The 16,228-nt window shown below is 37.8% G+C and overlaps 1 protein-coding gene across 5 annotated transcripts in view; it reads right to left on the bottom strand.

The window, feature by feature from the left end:
• Position 1: 1 nt before the first annotated feature.
• Positions 2-16,228, bottom strand: part of cdc42ep4b (CDC42 effector protein (Rho GTPase binding) 4b) — a 30,647-nt gene continuing 14,420 nt past the window's right edge. For 4 of the 5 annotated variants that reach the window (XM_069930162.1, XM_069930166.1, XM_069930164.1 and 1 more), the window contains exon 2: positions 8,989-14,959. In XM_069930162.1, the coding sequence (XP_069786263.1) occupies positions 13,703-14,701 (999 nt within the window). In that variant the 5' untranslated portion in view covers positions 14,702-14,959 and the 3' untranslated portion in view covers positions 8,989-13,702. Of the gene's footprint in view, positions 155-8,988; positions 14,960-16,228 lie in introns of those variants that run through there. The other variant, XR_011354918.1, reaches the window with a different exon arrangement.

Raw genomic sequence — 16,228 nt, 5'->3', positions numbered from 1 at the left:
CTTTTGATTTTTCTGATGAGTTGCTTGTCTCACTCTATCGGGCCTCTTCTTGCTTGGCCTCTTACTGTTGGTCCTCTCCTTCTGAGCTGCTCATCCGTTGGGCCTCCTGCTGCTGCTTCTCTTGCCGTTGGTGACGGACGATGAGGGATTGAAGCTAAGTAGGATAGAGACAGGAGAGCTTCAGATCATCTTATTCACACAGGGTAAAAGGTCAAGAGGACAGCCAGCAGTGTATTGGAAGAATAAAATTTAAAAGCTGGATTGGGCTTTTTTTTTAGACATTGTATAAAGTGCGATTTCCACTTCAATTCTCTCTGTTCAGGGCTGGACAAGGTCAGACAACTAGAGATGACCACGGATTATTTGAGTAAAGGAAGACAATCTCTGTCTTCCAGGTCTGACAATTGAAAAGAACTAACTCTACCTTTGTGAAGATAATTGCTTCTCCAGCTCCACCCACAAGGGTCTGCATCCACAACCATTCACCATGTTCAGGCTGCAGTTTGTCCTTACTCCAGTTTTGGTGCCATTCATTCCAATCCAAAAACTACACAGCATATCAATTACTTATATTACATGGTGTTGTGACCTGGTTTGGTGTGCTCCCTATTATCTTTTGATCCTTTCAGACCAAAACCTTTCTACTAGTGTAATGCCAGAGCTTCTCAATTTCCTATTAGAAACTACACCCTCATCATTTATGCAACCTGAACCCATCTAGATTGATCATTTATTTTCAATTTAATGGTGAGATTAATGTAAATTCAGCCAAAGAGCAAATTAAATGCTAATAGCCAAACATTGTAGCTCAGTGGTTTTCAAACTTTTTCTTTCCACTCACACACCATTTTATGTCGTCACAGAGCACCTACGGCATAGGGATGACTTAAGGTAGTATGTGAGTAGAAAGAAAGTTTGAAAACCACTGTTGTAGCCAAATCTGAAATGTTCCACCTTTATAACTTTTCTGGAGAAAGTTTGTGATGTTTGTTCCTTTCAGATGACTGTTCACTCTGGTTAGTTATTAGTTAATCTTTTTAGCAACTTGCCATTATTAAATATTAAAAATTATACATCTGCAAGTGTATATCTAAATAATGGTAGAAATACTGTATCTGGCCTGCTACAACGGATGCTGCCCTAAACAATTTTCCAGCCTGGGAGAGTCATGTTTCTATTCTTACCAACTTCCAGATCATATTCCTTTCTGAAACCAGCCCCATTCGCCAATCTGAGCTGGGTTGAGAGTTTGGAACTCTGGTGTTTCACCCTGCCCTTACCCTAGTTCAGGACCCACCTACCTCAACCCACACTACCACAGATGTCGATAGGTGACTTACATCATGCCGTGGCCTGGTTTGGGGTCCTCTCTGCTAAGCTTGTCACTCAAACTAATCTTTGAAACAAGTCAAACCAAAACTTCACATGTACTTCCATACATGAGCTTCTTATATCGTAAATGATGAGGACAAAACTATAAACATAACACTTGTTTAGTAAGAATGGACTATTTCTGAAAAGGTTATAGAAGAAGTGTCCTTTGTTGCTTAGTTGGGTTTGATTGAGTTATTTCAAAATATCTTCCTCAATTTAACCTGCATTTATCTTCCATCACTATTTAAACAGACTTTGTTCCTTCTTATCAATTCACCCTCTCTCCTTCAAAAGATGTGAAGTTGGTATTCATCTTTTGACCCCATTTAAGCATTTCTGTGCACGTTGCACTCTCTTTCACCGTGGTTATTCATTTTAAGGACCATATTAAGTGGGAAGTGGATGAAATTTTCCAGGACTTCACAAAGAATCTTTATTGTTGGATAGCAGAGTAGTGCAACAGGGTTGAGAGTGCAATAGAAGTAAAAACAAAGTGTTGAAAAAAGGTAGCATTTGTGGAAAAATGTCACAAGCCTGAAATGTGAGTTTCACATTCCACCAATGCTGGCTAACGAGCTAAGTTTTTCCAAAATGTTCTGTATTTATTTCAGATTTTTAAGACTAATTTTTTTTTAAATTTCCAGATTTATGGAGGATTTTTGTTCTAAATATGTTGCTGCAAGGTCCATCACATCATATTCTTCAATTAATGAGTCAAAAATAGTTGAAAGCTCAGCCTCCAAACTTTCTTTCCAAATGCAAATGCAAATTTCATCTGCATATTGCAGCTTAGCATCTATAGTTTGGGTGACCTTGGTTCTAGGGCATAGTTACTACAGGCTGAACAGTGATTTAAGTGACAAGTTTTATTTTTTTTAAATTAAATAGGAGATTAGATTAATTTATACATACATTTGATTGTGTTAAACAGCTATAATTTTCCATTAAATTCTACAGTCAACAATAATAATGGATCTATCAAAAATGTTCATTATATTTTTTTTAATTTTGGGAGTAGTTGTTTAAAGTATTAAAATAAGATTTAAAGGAATTGCAAAAATAATAGGTGAAGATTAAGATTCATCAGTCAGAGCATTGGATACAAATATTGGGATGTCATGTTGAACTTGTACAAGATATTTGTGAGACCACACTTGGAATATTGTGTGCAGTTTTGCTTGCTTAATATAGAAAGATGTTATAAAGTTAGAAAGGATACAGAAGAGGTTGCCAAGATTGGGGAAGTTGAATTATCATGAGAGATTGGAAAAATTAGGCCTGCTTTTTTTGGAGTGTAGGAGGTTGATTGGGATATTATTGAGGGGGTTTGCAAGGGAGGTGAGGGAACAGTTTTTCCACTCGGAAGATGATGGGCATATGGAATGAGCCACCAGACAAAGTGGTAGCTATGTCAGCTTCCTTTAATAAACACTTGGATAACTACATGGATGGGAAGGGATAGGAGGGTTATGGATCTAATGAAGGCACGTGGGACTCAACCAGGAGACGACATTTTTTTTGGCTTGGACAATCTGGGCCTGTTTTCATGCTATAGGGCTCTATGACTATAATTTATCTTCATGATAGAGCATTCAGTCCTGGAATTACCAAAGTAAATCATCTGTGCTTTTAATTTTAACTGAAAATGATGATTTTTATTTCTTTAAATAAAGCATTCACTGAGGTAGCAAGAAAGGTGTAATACACTGAAATACTGGATCATCTTAAAAATATTAAGATTGAAAAGTACCCAGAGATATACCCCAGGTTGCTGTGGAAAGGGAGGGAAGAGATAGCTGGGGCATTGGTGAGGATCTTTGCATTCTCCTTGGCCACATAGGTGCCAGAGGATTGGAAAATGGCAAATGTGGTCCCCTTGTTTAAAAAAGGTAATAGGGAGAATCCTGGGAATTATAGGCCAGCAAGACTTATGCCAGTGGCATGCAAGTTATTGGAGAAGATTCTTAAGGATAATATTTATGAGAATTTGGAGTACAGTCTTGTCCGGAACAGTCAACGTGGCTTTGTGAAGGGAAGAAAGTGTCTTATAAGTCTGAGTTTTTTGAGGAGGTAATTTAAAAAAATTGAAGGTTGGAAGCCGATGTGGTGCATATGGATATTTGAAAGGCATTTGACAAGGAACCCCATGAGACTCGTTCAGCAAGTCATGGAACCTTGGCTGCATGGATTCAGAATCGACTTGCCTGTAGAACGCAGAGTGGTTGTGGACAGAAAGTATTCTGCCTGGAGGTTAGTGACTAGTGGAGTACTACAGGAACTGTGCTCCTTGTGATTTTTATAAATGTAGATGAAGTGGAAGTTTGCAGAAAACATGAAGGTTGGAGGAGTTGTGGATAGTGTTAAAGAAAGGCTGTAGAAGGTTACCAAAGGAGAAAAGTGGCAGATGGAGTTTAATCCAGATAAATTTTAGCAGAGCCAGGGCTTTTCTCTTTGGAACAAAAAAGGATGAGAAGTGACTCAGTAGTGATCTACAAGATTCTAAGAGGCATAGATAAGGTACACAACCAGCTCCTTCCACACCCCGCCCCCCACCCCAACCCCCCCCCCCCCCACCCAGGATAGGAGTAGCAAACACCAGAGGTCATTATGCAAAGTGAAGAGACATCAGAGGTAAATTAGTGGTTTTTTTTTTAAATAGTTGAGGGTTCCTGGAATACCTTGCCAAGGGTGGTGGAGGCTGAAACATTAGGGCTATTTAAAAGACTCAGACACGTGGATGAAAGAAAGAGGGTTATGAGGTAGGGAGCATTTCATTTTTTTTGGTAGGAATATATAGGTTGGTATAACATTGAGGATGGCATCCCAAAGGATGGTAAGTGTATGGAATATGCTGCTCGAGGAAGTGGTAAAAATTGCAATATTTAAAGTACATTTGGACAAGTACATGGTTAAGAAAGATTTTGAAAAATGGGACGTATACAAGCATATGGGACTTGCTTTGATGGACAAGTTGTGTCGAAGGGGCTGTTTCCATGCTAAAAAACTGTTTCTACCCATTCTAAAGAATACGTTCCCATTATCATTAAATGATTTTGAATTCCAGAATTATTCTGTTATAATGTTATTGATTTTTGCGAAGAAGTTAAACAGTTTAAAGCGAATTCCATTTTTAATCAAATGAAAGCATTTTACAGCACAAATGGGAATGATTAAACTGTTTTATAAATTTTCAAATTGCTGAAAAGCATTCAACTCTTCAATTAGTCAATTCTTAAGTCTCATCATCATTAAAGAGATGAAAATGTCTCGGGCTTTCTCCTTCAAGGTACGCCAAGACATTTGGCAAACTTTCCAATCTTGGTTGTACAGATATCCTTCCTTTATTTTATGACCTCTAAAGGTCAGTTAAGTGAAAGCTATCAATGCAGAGAATTCAAAGGGAACATTTAAATTGATGAAGTTAGTTAGTTATGACTGCATATTTAGAATTATATTTATTATTCCGCACTTCCTGAGTGGGAATATTTGAGCAATCAATTAAAATATTTAGCATTATCAAATCACAAAAATACATGTTGCTAACCAGTTGGTTACCTGATGGTAACAAATGGATCATAATCAGATCAAAGCAGTCAGTTTTCTTCATGGTTCAGCAAATTTAACTACCAAAAAAATTTGTTACCCAGCTCAGTATTTTTCTGAAAACCATTTTTCAAAGGGTGGCACGGTTGGCACAGCGGTTAGTGCAACACCTTTACAGCAACTGCAATCAGGACTAGGGCTTGAATCCCGTGCTGTCTGTAAAGAGTTTGTACCATTCTCCCTGGGTTTCCTCCCACCATCCCAAATGTACTGAGGTGCAGGTTCATTGGGGCCGCATAAACTCATGGGCTGAAATGACCTGTTCCCCTACCGCGTGTCTAAATTTAATTCTTTTTTTAAATAAAGTATCCACTGTATTTCTATTCATGAAATCTTCTGTGGACAGTAGTCATTGATACATCCACACTGAGAAGAAAGTAATTTTTGCTGTCATAAGATTGCAGCAGCCTTTCATCAATGATGGGGAGGAGGATTCAGGAGCCCATAGGATGGATGGTAAATAAGAGGGCGTGAAGGAAGAATCTTCTGAATTTAAATGTTAAAGGTCAGATGCACTTTGTCCAGTGTCAAAGTACCTTCATGATGAGAAGTTGGATGAGATACAGTTCACATTTCCTTTACTTAATACCAAGGTTGGAGAAACATTCATTGGTTTGTGTCATTAAAATACACATGGTTTACGGAGTTATTCGCATCCAATACAACTTGAGGATTGTGAGCATCCTATGTCCACGATAGACCTGGATACTCAAGTCACAACAGATTGGAATGTCCAATCCATCACTTTCCAGATATTTATATCCCATTGGTACATGTCCTTCCTTTGTCCCTTGCTAACCATGCAAACTCTCTTTAGAGTTTGACCATCCACTCTTCTGGCAAATCATGCATTTGTATACCAAGATAATATTAATCATGAGAGATATCACCCATTTCAATGGTTAATTGTACAGATAGGAAGAGGATCTCCAGTAAGCCAAAAGCTTTTTTTTGAGGGGGGGGGGGGGAAGAAAGAAAGGCATTATCAGTTAGAAATCAATCAAAGTATGTTTAAATTAACCAAAATAACTACAAGGATAAATGTTGTTAGCAGTAATTGGTCTTTCCATTTTACAAGAGAATATTTCCAAGTATGCAAAAAAAAAGTAATTTAAAAAAAATCAGCCAGTCAACAATGAAAGCAATGGTTCATTCTGGCAAGAACTTTGGATGGATGTGGTAGTTTCCAATCAGTGTAATTACGGACAGAGTCATTTTCCTTTCATGAGCTGGTGCAACATGACACTCTTGACACTTTGGAAAGCAAACATGCCTGTTGCTGAACATTTGTTGCACAAAACTAGTTCTAGCAGAGTCGCTTTTGCAAACATAGATATGGCAATTTAGCTGCCATGAGCACAATACCAGTGGACTGTTTTGGAGCATGAATTAGCGTTGTCAGGTATAGTGTTGAAAACAAGATCCTTTCCCTCATTATTCTTATGCCAATTTATAGTCCCAGATAGAGCCAGAAACCTTATTTCTTCCAGGCCATCCCATTGCTCAGAATATTTGCTCCACATGAGGCCATCATAAAGATCATTGATGCAGAGGCTTTCGGCACAAAGACCAGGCATTTCTGAGCTTTACAAAAACTCAATGCAAGAAATTGGAGTCAAGAGGCAGGAGTGAGTGTAGGCACTGTTACAAAGAAGGTACTTGGGAAATGGAAGGATCTAAAGGTAGACCATTCACCTGGACCAGGTAGACTACACCCCAGGGCTCTGGAAAAAGGTTGTTGAAGAGATAGTTGAGGCATTAGAGAATTTTACAAAACACATATCAGGAATAATTCCAGAGGAGTGGAAAAAAGTTGCTCCACTCTTTAAGAAGGGAGAGAGGCAAAATATAGTAAATGAAAGGCTGGTTAGTCTGACTTCATTGTTTGGCAAGACCAAAACACACAACAAAATTGACTAAAACACAAGATGGTTGGAATTCCTTGAGGAAGTAACAAGCAGGACAACAGAGTCAGTAGAAGTACTTACTTTGATTTTTGGAAGGCGTTTGATAAGGTGCTGCACAGGAGGCTGTTCCACAGGGCGATGTTCTTAGGACCCTGCTCACTCACTTTACACCTACTGTGTGGCTTGGTACTACAATAACATCATCTACAAATTTGCCAATAATACCATGGTAGTGGGTTATACAAAGGAAGGGGATGAGTTAGCTTACAGGATGGAGAATTAAAACTTGGCTGAATGGTGCAACATCAACCTTACACTCAATGTCACCAAAACTAAGGAACTGATTGTTGACTTCAGGAAAGCAAGAGGTACAAAAATTCAGTGATAATTGGAGGATCAGAAGTGCAGAGTGTGAGCAAATTTGAGATCTTGGGAGTCACTATCTCGGAGGATCTTTCCTAGACCCAACACACCAATGGCATTGTGAAGAAAGCACATCAGCGCCTACTTCCTCAGGAGTTTACGGAGGTCTGGTATGACATTAGAAACCCTGGCAGATTTCTTGAGGTGTGGTAGCAAGTGTGCTGATCGGCAACATCACAGTCTGGTATGGAAACACCGATACCCCAGTGTAAAGGCCTCCAAAAAGTAGTGGGCAAACCCCATTACAATCACAGACGAAACCCTCCCCACTACTGAGCCCATCTACAGGAAGCACTGCTGCCATCAGGAAAGAGGAAAAGGTTCCACAAGATTCTCACCACCAGCTTCAGGAACAGCTGCTATCCCTCCACCATCAGACCCCTCAACGACAACCTCACTCATTTAAGGAGTCTTATTTGTGCACCATTTTCTTTTTATTCTCTGTATTGCAGTTTATTTACTGCTGTTTCCACTGTGTAGAGTTTATTTTTTGCACTACCAATGGTAATTCTGCTGTGCCCTTGGGAAAAAGGAATCTCAGGGTTGTGTGATGTCACGCATGTGATCTGAAGTCATGGTATTATAAAAATGATACCAGCATGGACAGAAGATTAGCTGGTTATGAGGAGATAATTCAGAAAGCAAAGATCCAAAAGGATCAAAAGTTCTAATACAGGATTCTCCAAAGGTTAAAATGTAGGTTGAGTTAGTAGTGAGGAAGACAAAAGCAATTTTAACATTCACTTCAAGGACTAGAATACAAAAATCAAGGATGTAATACTGAGGTTTTATGTGGCCTTAGTCACATTACTTTTTGTGTATTGTGAGCAGTTTTGAGCTCCATATCTAATGGAGGATGTGCTGTGTTGGAGAGGGTCCAGAGGAGGTTTACAAGAATGATCCCAGGGATGAGAGGGTTAATGTGTGAGCGTTTCACAACTGCACCGATACTCACGAATTTAGAAGGATGGGGGTGGAAGGATATCATTGAAACAAACCGAATACATGAGAGGGCTGGATAGTGGACCAACATTGTAGGAGAGTCCAGGACCAGAAGGCACAGCCTCAGAAATAAAAGAACATCCCCTTGTAACAGAAATGGAGCATTTTCTTCAGCCAGAGGCAGTAGATTTGTGTAATCTGTTGCCACAAATTTGTTGAGGACATCACTGGGTAGATTTAAAGCAGAGGTTTACAGGTTCTTGATTAAATGTCTATTTATTTCCCAGTAGCTTGAATTCCAGATAACGGGGATTTTATAGTACTAAAAGATGAGAACTTGTGCCAATTTCCCTCATTGCCCATGGATTCAAAATTTAGATCACATCTAAAATAATCAAAAAATGTGATGGAAAAACTCTCCAGTTCCACATTTAGCCAACTGACCCTGTTGGAAAATACATTTCTGGACATCAGCCAAATTGATCCCGCTTAAATATCTTGTGAATTTTTTTTTCCATTTCTGACCTTTTTGTTTGTAAAAAGGTATTCAACCGAACTTCTGCGATAAAGAGTAAATCAACTCAAGAAAATGAAACAGATTGCTAGCAAGCTTACTAACTAAAAATAAATGATTCAAACGATACAAGATTACTATACTGATATGATTATGAGCATATATTAGGTTGTGTTAGATGAAGTTGCCGAGGTTTTTGTACCAATGCATTTCAAAAATAAATCCTTAAAATAAGATGTCAGTTTATTTACATTCATCTTTACATAGAAAATCGTACACAGTGAGCAGTCAATATGTACACATATACTATGTAGTAACTCTGTACTTAAGTATGATTAATGGTATAGAGAAGAGAGCACTTCATAATTGCTAAACAAAACTGCAGTTAAGTTTTCTTTAAATATTTGGCACAAATGGATTAAAACATCATTTAGCAAAAATAGTTCATGTGCATTTTGTTTTACAAAAAATCACTTCAGTGGTAATTTTCAAATAATTTCTGCATTACATTCTAGGGCTCATTTCTTAACGCAACATTTTTTTATTTTCTGAATATTAGCTTTATTCAATTTTCCCCAAAATCAACCAAGTTATTGACAATAAAATATTTGAATAATGCCTCTTCCATCTCAACCCCATTGTTTTTTCTGTAAGTGCAACTATAGCCGAGAGGCCAAGTTGCACACCTCGGATAAAAGAACATTGTCCATGCATTTAGTGTGCTCTGAACATCAAAACCCATCACACATACCTGCTTGCTGAGTACTGCCCTCAGTTCAGATCATTTCTTTTGACTTTACAATAAATTTATTTTTAAGTCAGATACAAGCCAGAAAACAAAACACACACTCATGAACACCATTACAACTGTTTTGCTGGGATCCTTTGGTCACAATTTCTTTCACAACAAACCACTTTATTGTACAAGCCACATCTGAAATTGGACAAATATTTTAAACAAGAAATAAAAATTGCTTAATATCATATTCTGCAGTGAGGATCATGGAACAGAAATTTTCAACTTGTGTATACATATTTTCTAAAACACAATGGAATGCATTTAGGGAGGAAGCAATATTACACGAACAATACAATTAGCACTGCATCAAATTTGGATCTCAACTCTCAAAAAACAAATTAGTGTCAATATCTGGGTAGTAGCCCAAAAAAACAACTGTTAACCTTCACATTTCCTATTAAGCATGCAGTTAATTGCAACACAACTGTCGGCACAGCTGCCAGTTTGAAAAATGAGTATTAATTAACATGCTGATTGAACAAAAATTGATCAAGCTTTTACATTGTACCATTCAAAATCAAATGACTAGAAAACACACCTGTTTACAAACAAAGCAAACTACACTGTTGCACAGTTTTCTAGCAACCTGCCCATTGTATCCCAATATACAAAATTTTTCACCCTTTGCTGCTTTCAATTTTGAAAGAAAATTATAAAGCAGCATCCTTTGTGCTCCCATGTCTGGGGATTTAATAAAATGAATTATCTGTAATAGAATAAAACCAGTAAAAAAAAATTGCACAGTTCACTCTTCAGATTACTGGCTTTGAAAAACTCAAGAATTATAATATGTTATTACAGAGCAAACAGTAATGTTTCACTCAAGCAATTTTGGGATGCAAGGCGATAAAAGTATCAAGACTGCACGAAAGTAAGGTAAATTTTATCAATGCGGTCGGTGCAAAGGAAGTTTAGATGGGAAAAGACATTAGTGTTAGCTCGAGATGAGTAGGTTTAATTCACCTCAAATTAATCAAACAGGAAGAAAGTAGGAGAACACCAACAAAAAGTACGGGATTCTCAACTCCAAGTAATATCAATTTAATACTTCAGTGTTTGGTATTAATTAACTGTACAAATTTGCATTGTAGAAGAGTTTTCAATATTGCAATTGAAATGTTTGCCCTCAGTTACCAGAAATCTACCCAAATCACATCATACAGCCAGTAGGAAAGCATGAAAGTGCAGACACTGTGGTTGAAGTAAAAAACAGTGTCCCTTATACAACAAAGATAAAAATACATAATTGGTGTTTCAGGCTTGAGCCCTTCAAGGTATGGAAAAATGTCAGCAGGTGTCTGAATAAAATGGGAAGGGGAAAGTATGGTTAGTCCATGACTCCCTCGTTCACTCATCCCTCCCCCGGCACCTTCCCGTGACCGCAGATGACACATGCCCATATCTCCTCCCTCACCATAGTCCTGGGCCACAAATAGCCTTTCAAGAGACCACAGTTCACCTGCGTATCTGAAGTATTGATTTACTGCATCCAGTGCTCCCTTTGTGGCCTTCTCTACATTGACTGAGAGACCTCCCAGTGGCCAACCATTTCAGTTGTTTCCCACTCCCATACTCTCGAGTCTGTCCATGCCCTCATGTACTATATCCCACCAAAACAACCTGCAAATTGGAGGAACACCTGATTTTCCATCTGGGCACTCTCCAGCCAGATGGCATTAACATCGACCTGGTTTATGCTAACTAGGTCTCCTTTCTCCCTCCCATTCTTTCCCCGTCAGCTCTCCACCCCCCTCCTTCACCTAGCCGTCCCTCCACTCCTTGCTTGCTGCTGTGCCCATTCCCTCACCTATTACCTCCTGCATTTGAGACCAAGCCTCCCCCTTTTATTCAGAACCCTACTGATATTTTTCCATACCATGATGAAGGGCTCAAGCACAAAATGTCAGTTATGTATTTTTATCTTTCCTATATGAAGGATACCAATTGACCTGCTGAGTTTCTCCAGCATTGTGTTTTCACATTGTACAGTCAGTTCAGATCACCTTTAGCAGATATGTGGGTGAAAAACCTAAAAAATAATTAGATTTTCTTTTACGAAACCCAGCATGTTAAAAGTATTTTTGGATCAACTTCCAACAGTTCTCACAAGCAGCTATTGTAACACACCAAGCACAGTGGAAGCTGAGAAGAGGCCACCGAAGCTGATTTGTATATTAAGAGGAAACCTGCATATTCCAGGTAGAAGCACTCTGCTCGTCTTACATTTTGTTCCACTCCAAAATTATGCTTCAGGACCCTGGTTAAATGAGGACAAATAATGACATATCCTGATTTTTAAAAATGTTAAAACTTGCAAATGGTCTCACTCGACTCCTAAGTTCTAAAAGTGCAAAATAAAATGAATACAATTCATTCAAAATTAGTGATGAACTACTGGTTAGTGGTTTTCTTTCTGTACAAAATTTGCTTTGATTTCAATCCTCGAGACACAGCCAATATTCTAGGGGATGGAAAATGAAGTAACTGTATCTGCATTTTCATTGCTACATTATCTTGCATTTAAAGCTTTTGTTCCAAGACATGCAAAAAAAATGCAATACTTTACCAACAAAACTAAATATTTTTACAGTTCCGCATCTACCATTTAACAATTCATGATACCAAAGGTTTCATCTACATTGGACTTTCTATTTGCAAATTCATCTGCAAAATGCATCCACAATGCAGAGGCACAATGCAGAGGCACAATTCAGGTACACAACTTGGTTGTCCATAATCAGATTTATTCCACACACACATACATACATCCTTTCACTAAGATTTTGTTTGAAGTGTAGGAAAGAAAGCAGTGAACACACCCAAGTCCAAAATGACAAATGCATCCTGGAAAAACAAATTAAATGTTTAGCCAAATTTTGCCCTGGCAAACAAAGTTTAAAAATATCCTTTCATTTAATTCAACAAATTGGTGCAGTTGATCTGCTCCTTGATGCCAAATTCCCAATGGAATGTGCAAATCATGGCTTTAAGAATTTACTTGGCAAAAATGATGCTCAAGAGACAAACAACTATGCAAAGATTTTTGATTAACCATGCACAAAATAATTAAGGGAAAGCAATTAATCTTTTTTTAAAAATCAAAAATGTATTAGAACTTGATTCTCATCAGTGAATAAATAAATTACTCAATATCATTGATCTCAGCATACTTTATAATGAAGTACCCGTGAGATTTATTCCATTAATGAATATCTGCCAGACCTACAAGATTGCTTAAAACTACAACTTTGTAGCAGGTACTATAGTGGGATTTTTTTTTAAATTTTAAACCCCACCCCCCCCATCCACTTTCAATTAACTTGGCAAAAACTGGTAGAAGCCATTTTACGTTTCGATGAGGTTTCAAAGTCAGATTTAATCCAAACTCCTGGTTGTACAATCATAGAAAAAAAGGTGATTATACTGAATTTGCTTTTCAATAGAACAGATAATTGAACATGCAATGCATACAAAAATAATAGAAATCCATAGTGAACAAATAACGTAGTACATTTTAATGCTCAGCTGTTTATCATTATGTAAAATTAATCTGATTTGGTAAGATCAGCAGCTGAAGTGCTGAGAGAGAGAGAAGAAATACATCAAGATTTGTAAACCTTGCACCCAATGTTTGTGACATGTATGTGCACAGAATTTTCTGCATAGACAAAAAAAATTGATTCTAAATGAACAACTGGGAAGCTGAAGATGGTACTTAAAAAATTGGGAACATGTTAAAATCAGAATTTAAAAACACAGGGCAGACTATTGAAACAGGAAATAAACAATCTCAATCTGTTGGGGCAAGTCATTTTTGATTTCATCAGTTATTATGCAAGATCAATTATGGTATGCACTATTTACCAAAGGTACCACAAACATTACTTGCACTATTTGGGATTTGTGTTTTACAAAGTTCATTCTGGTCCACCAAACAATCAACTAGTCACATTGAGTATCTGCAGATACTGCTAGTCTATGTGGTCTGGAGAGTTTTAGTTACAGTTTCCATTACTGAATGGGTTTTGAGTCTGGTGTAAAAGTGTAGTGCAATCCTGCTATGCTTCATTAATTCAGCAAATGCGAGGCCAGGCAAATTCATCTTGCTCTTCAAGTCAATAATTGTTTTGCAAGCTAATTTTACACACGAATTTCATCCTCTTCATCCATGAAAGTAAATTCATCACCTTCATTTTCCTCTGCTCCGAAGGCATCGGTGGATTCACTTGTATTTTTCATGCAGTCTGTATTTCCATGACTAACTCCTTCATAAACTGACCTCATCTCTTCTGTTGTCCCGGATGCCAAACTTGACACAGAGCCACTGGCTTGTGATAAACAACTCCCAGAACCTGGGCTATGTGAAATATTTTTAACAGTACTCAGCAAAGTAGATGTTGACCTCGAGGGATCTTCCACACACTTTTCTGTTGTCATCTTTTGTGAATTAGAATAATCACCTTCTTTGACTTCTCCCAAACCAAGATCATTTTCCCAAGTATCTTTCTCCATAACACTTAAAATATCACCAAGCATTGAAGGACCAAGATCAACATGGAACGACATGATGGATTCAGCATGTTTTAATGGAAACCCACCACTGGAGAGAGATTTAGGAAGGTCTGTGATATCTCCAAAATCTCTCTCATCCTGATACTCTACTGATTTACTTTCAACTGCACTGGCAGCCCCATTAACAGGTTTATTTTCCATGTTTTCATTTGGAAGCTTCTTTAGAGGGCTTGATGAAAGACTCTTTGCCAATTGATTAGTTGGCTCCACATTCTTATCATTTAGCTGAGGAAGAGATACAGCATTTTTCACAAAGAAAGCTGAATCACTTTGTGTTAGTACATCTTGCTTATCGACACGTGTTACTGACTGAGATCGTTTGCTGCTGCTTCTAAATTTTCGAGAGAGCAAACCTGGTTTAGGGGTTGCTTCATCAGGAGCAGGAGCTGTAGCTCCAACCTTGCTAGAAAGGAAAGATGTGTCTCCAAAGACATCACCTCCACGACCCACATGCATCGTGTGGCGAAAATCACCAAGAGGTGCACTGATCATATCTGCAGTCAAGTCGACACGGGACCGACGCTTAGACTGGCTGGAACTGGCTACTAGCTGCTTCAGGATTGGCATTTTCCAAACTTAATCGATAATAACACAGAAATACTGGAATTCTGGGATATAACCCCTGGACAAGCAAAAGATTCTGGTCTTCAGCTCTCTGCCATAAACGGCAAATTAGTTTTCCCACATAGCCAGAGCTTACACCTTCAGGATAAAACAATGTTGAACCTCTAGTTAAATTTCTGTGACATTATAACTCATGAAGCATCATATAATCCATTGCAGCCACTTCACCAATTCTTGCTTCAGTATTCCAACTTAATGCACCTAAAAGAAAAATAGAATAAAAATTACTTCAATGAAAAAAACTACAGGCTGTCATGGGAACATTTTAACTAAACTTGCATTTTTAATATCAAGTTAATGCTACATCTTCCAATTCTTTGTGTTTCAATAGATAAGGATGAGTTTCAGTTTATTGAATCAGAAATATTTTACTGCAAAGATTACTGAGTTTTTGTTATTATGCCCCCCCAACCCCCCCCCCCCAAATATGTTTACACTGAATACAGAGAGCATGCACTCCGTCTTCAAATAAGCTATTTACTCTTGAATACATGTTCAATATTTGGATGTGCGAGAGATATTTAATAAGCACCATTTTTTTTTAAAAGGAATTGTACATTGCAATTTTTTTCATATTTCAAGTTAGCAAAAACTTCACAATATATACAAAAACACACAACAAATATTTTGCACTATATCATCCCTAAGTTTTAGAGCAGTTGTTTTCAATTCTTTTCTTTTCACTCACATACCACTTTAAGTAATCCTTATGCCATAGGTGCTCGGTGATTGCTTAAGGTGGTATGTGAGTGGAAAGAAAAAATCTGAAAACAACTTAGAGGAAATGGATAAATTGAACTTGGTCCCATTCTAACGTCGTTAGACGACATAGCTGCAAGCAATTCTACTGTGTGAGACAAACTGCTATGGATTATACAGGTAAACCCCGCTATATGAATACTCACTTTACAAAATTTCGCTTATACAAAGAATTTTTTTTAATGAGTTTTTGCTTTTACAAAAATGCCTCCAATAGTAATAAATGGGTCTTCCCTTTACAAATTTTCAGTTTATGAACAGCTTCTCAGGTACACTCTACCTTCATAAAACGAGGTGTACCTGTACTTCCTTGGAGCATCTCATTCTGATGATTTCCCCTTGTCCCATGATTACCCTTCCTAAGATGTCATCATTCAGATGGAGGTGTTCAGCCCAAGTCCATTATCACTCAAGAGGCTCAAAATTTCCATGGCATTGAAAAGAGGCCCGCATCAAATGAACTTACTGTTAATTTGTTGCTCAGCAAAATGCAGTAAGAACAGCTGCAACTTTTATTGCAGTATGCAAAATGGCCATCTTTATTGGGTTCAACCGGGACACCAAAATTTCCAACACTATACCCTACACTTGTTGGTTTACACTAAAATCTGCACTTTGGTTTTTAGTCTTGCACTACCTGTGGTACTTATCACTTATCTTGATGGCTTGCAAAACAATCTTTCGTTGAATCTCAATGCCTTTGACAATACA

The sequence above is a fragment of the Narcine bancroftii genome, chromosome 3 (genome assembly GCF_036971445.1).
Source record: "Narcine bancroftii isolate sNarBan1 chromosome 3, sNarBan1.hap1, whole genome shotgun sequence".
NCBI lineage: Eukaryota > Metazoa > Chordata > Chondrichthyes > Torpediniformes > Narcinidae > Narcine > Narcine bancroftii.
The sequence above is the reverse complement of the archived record's forward strand: the minus strand, read 5'-3'. Positions and strand labels throughout refer to the sequence as shown.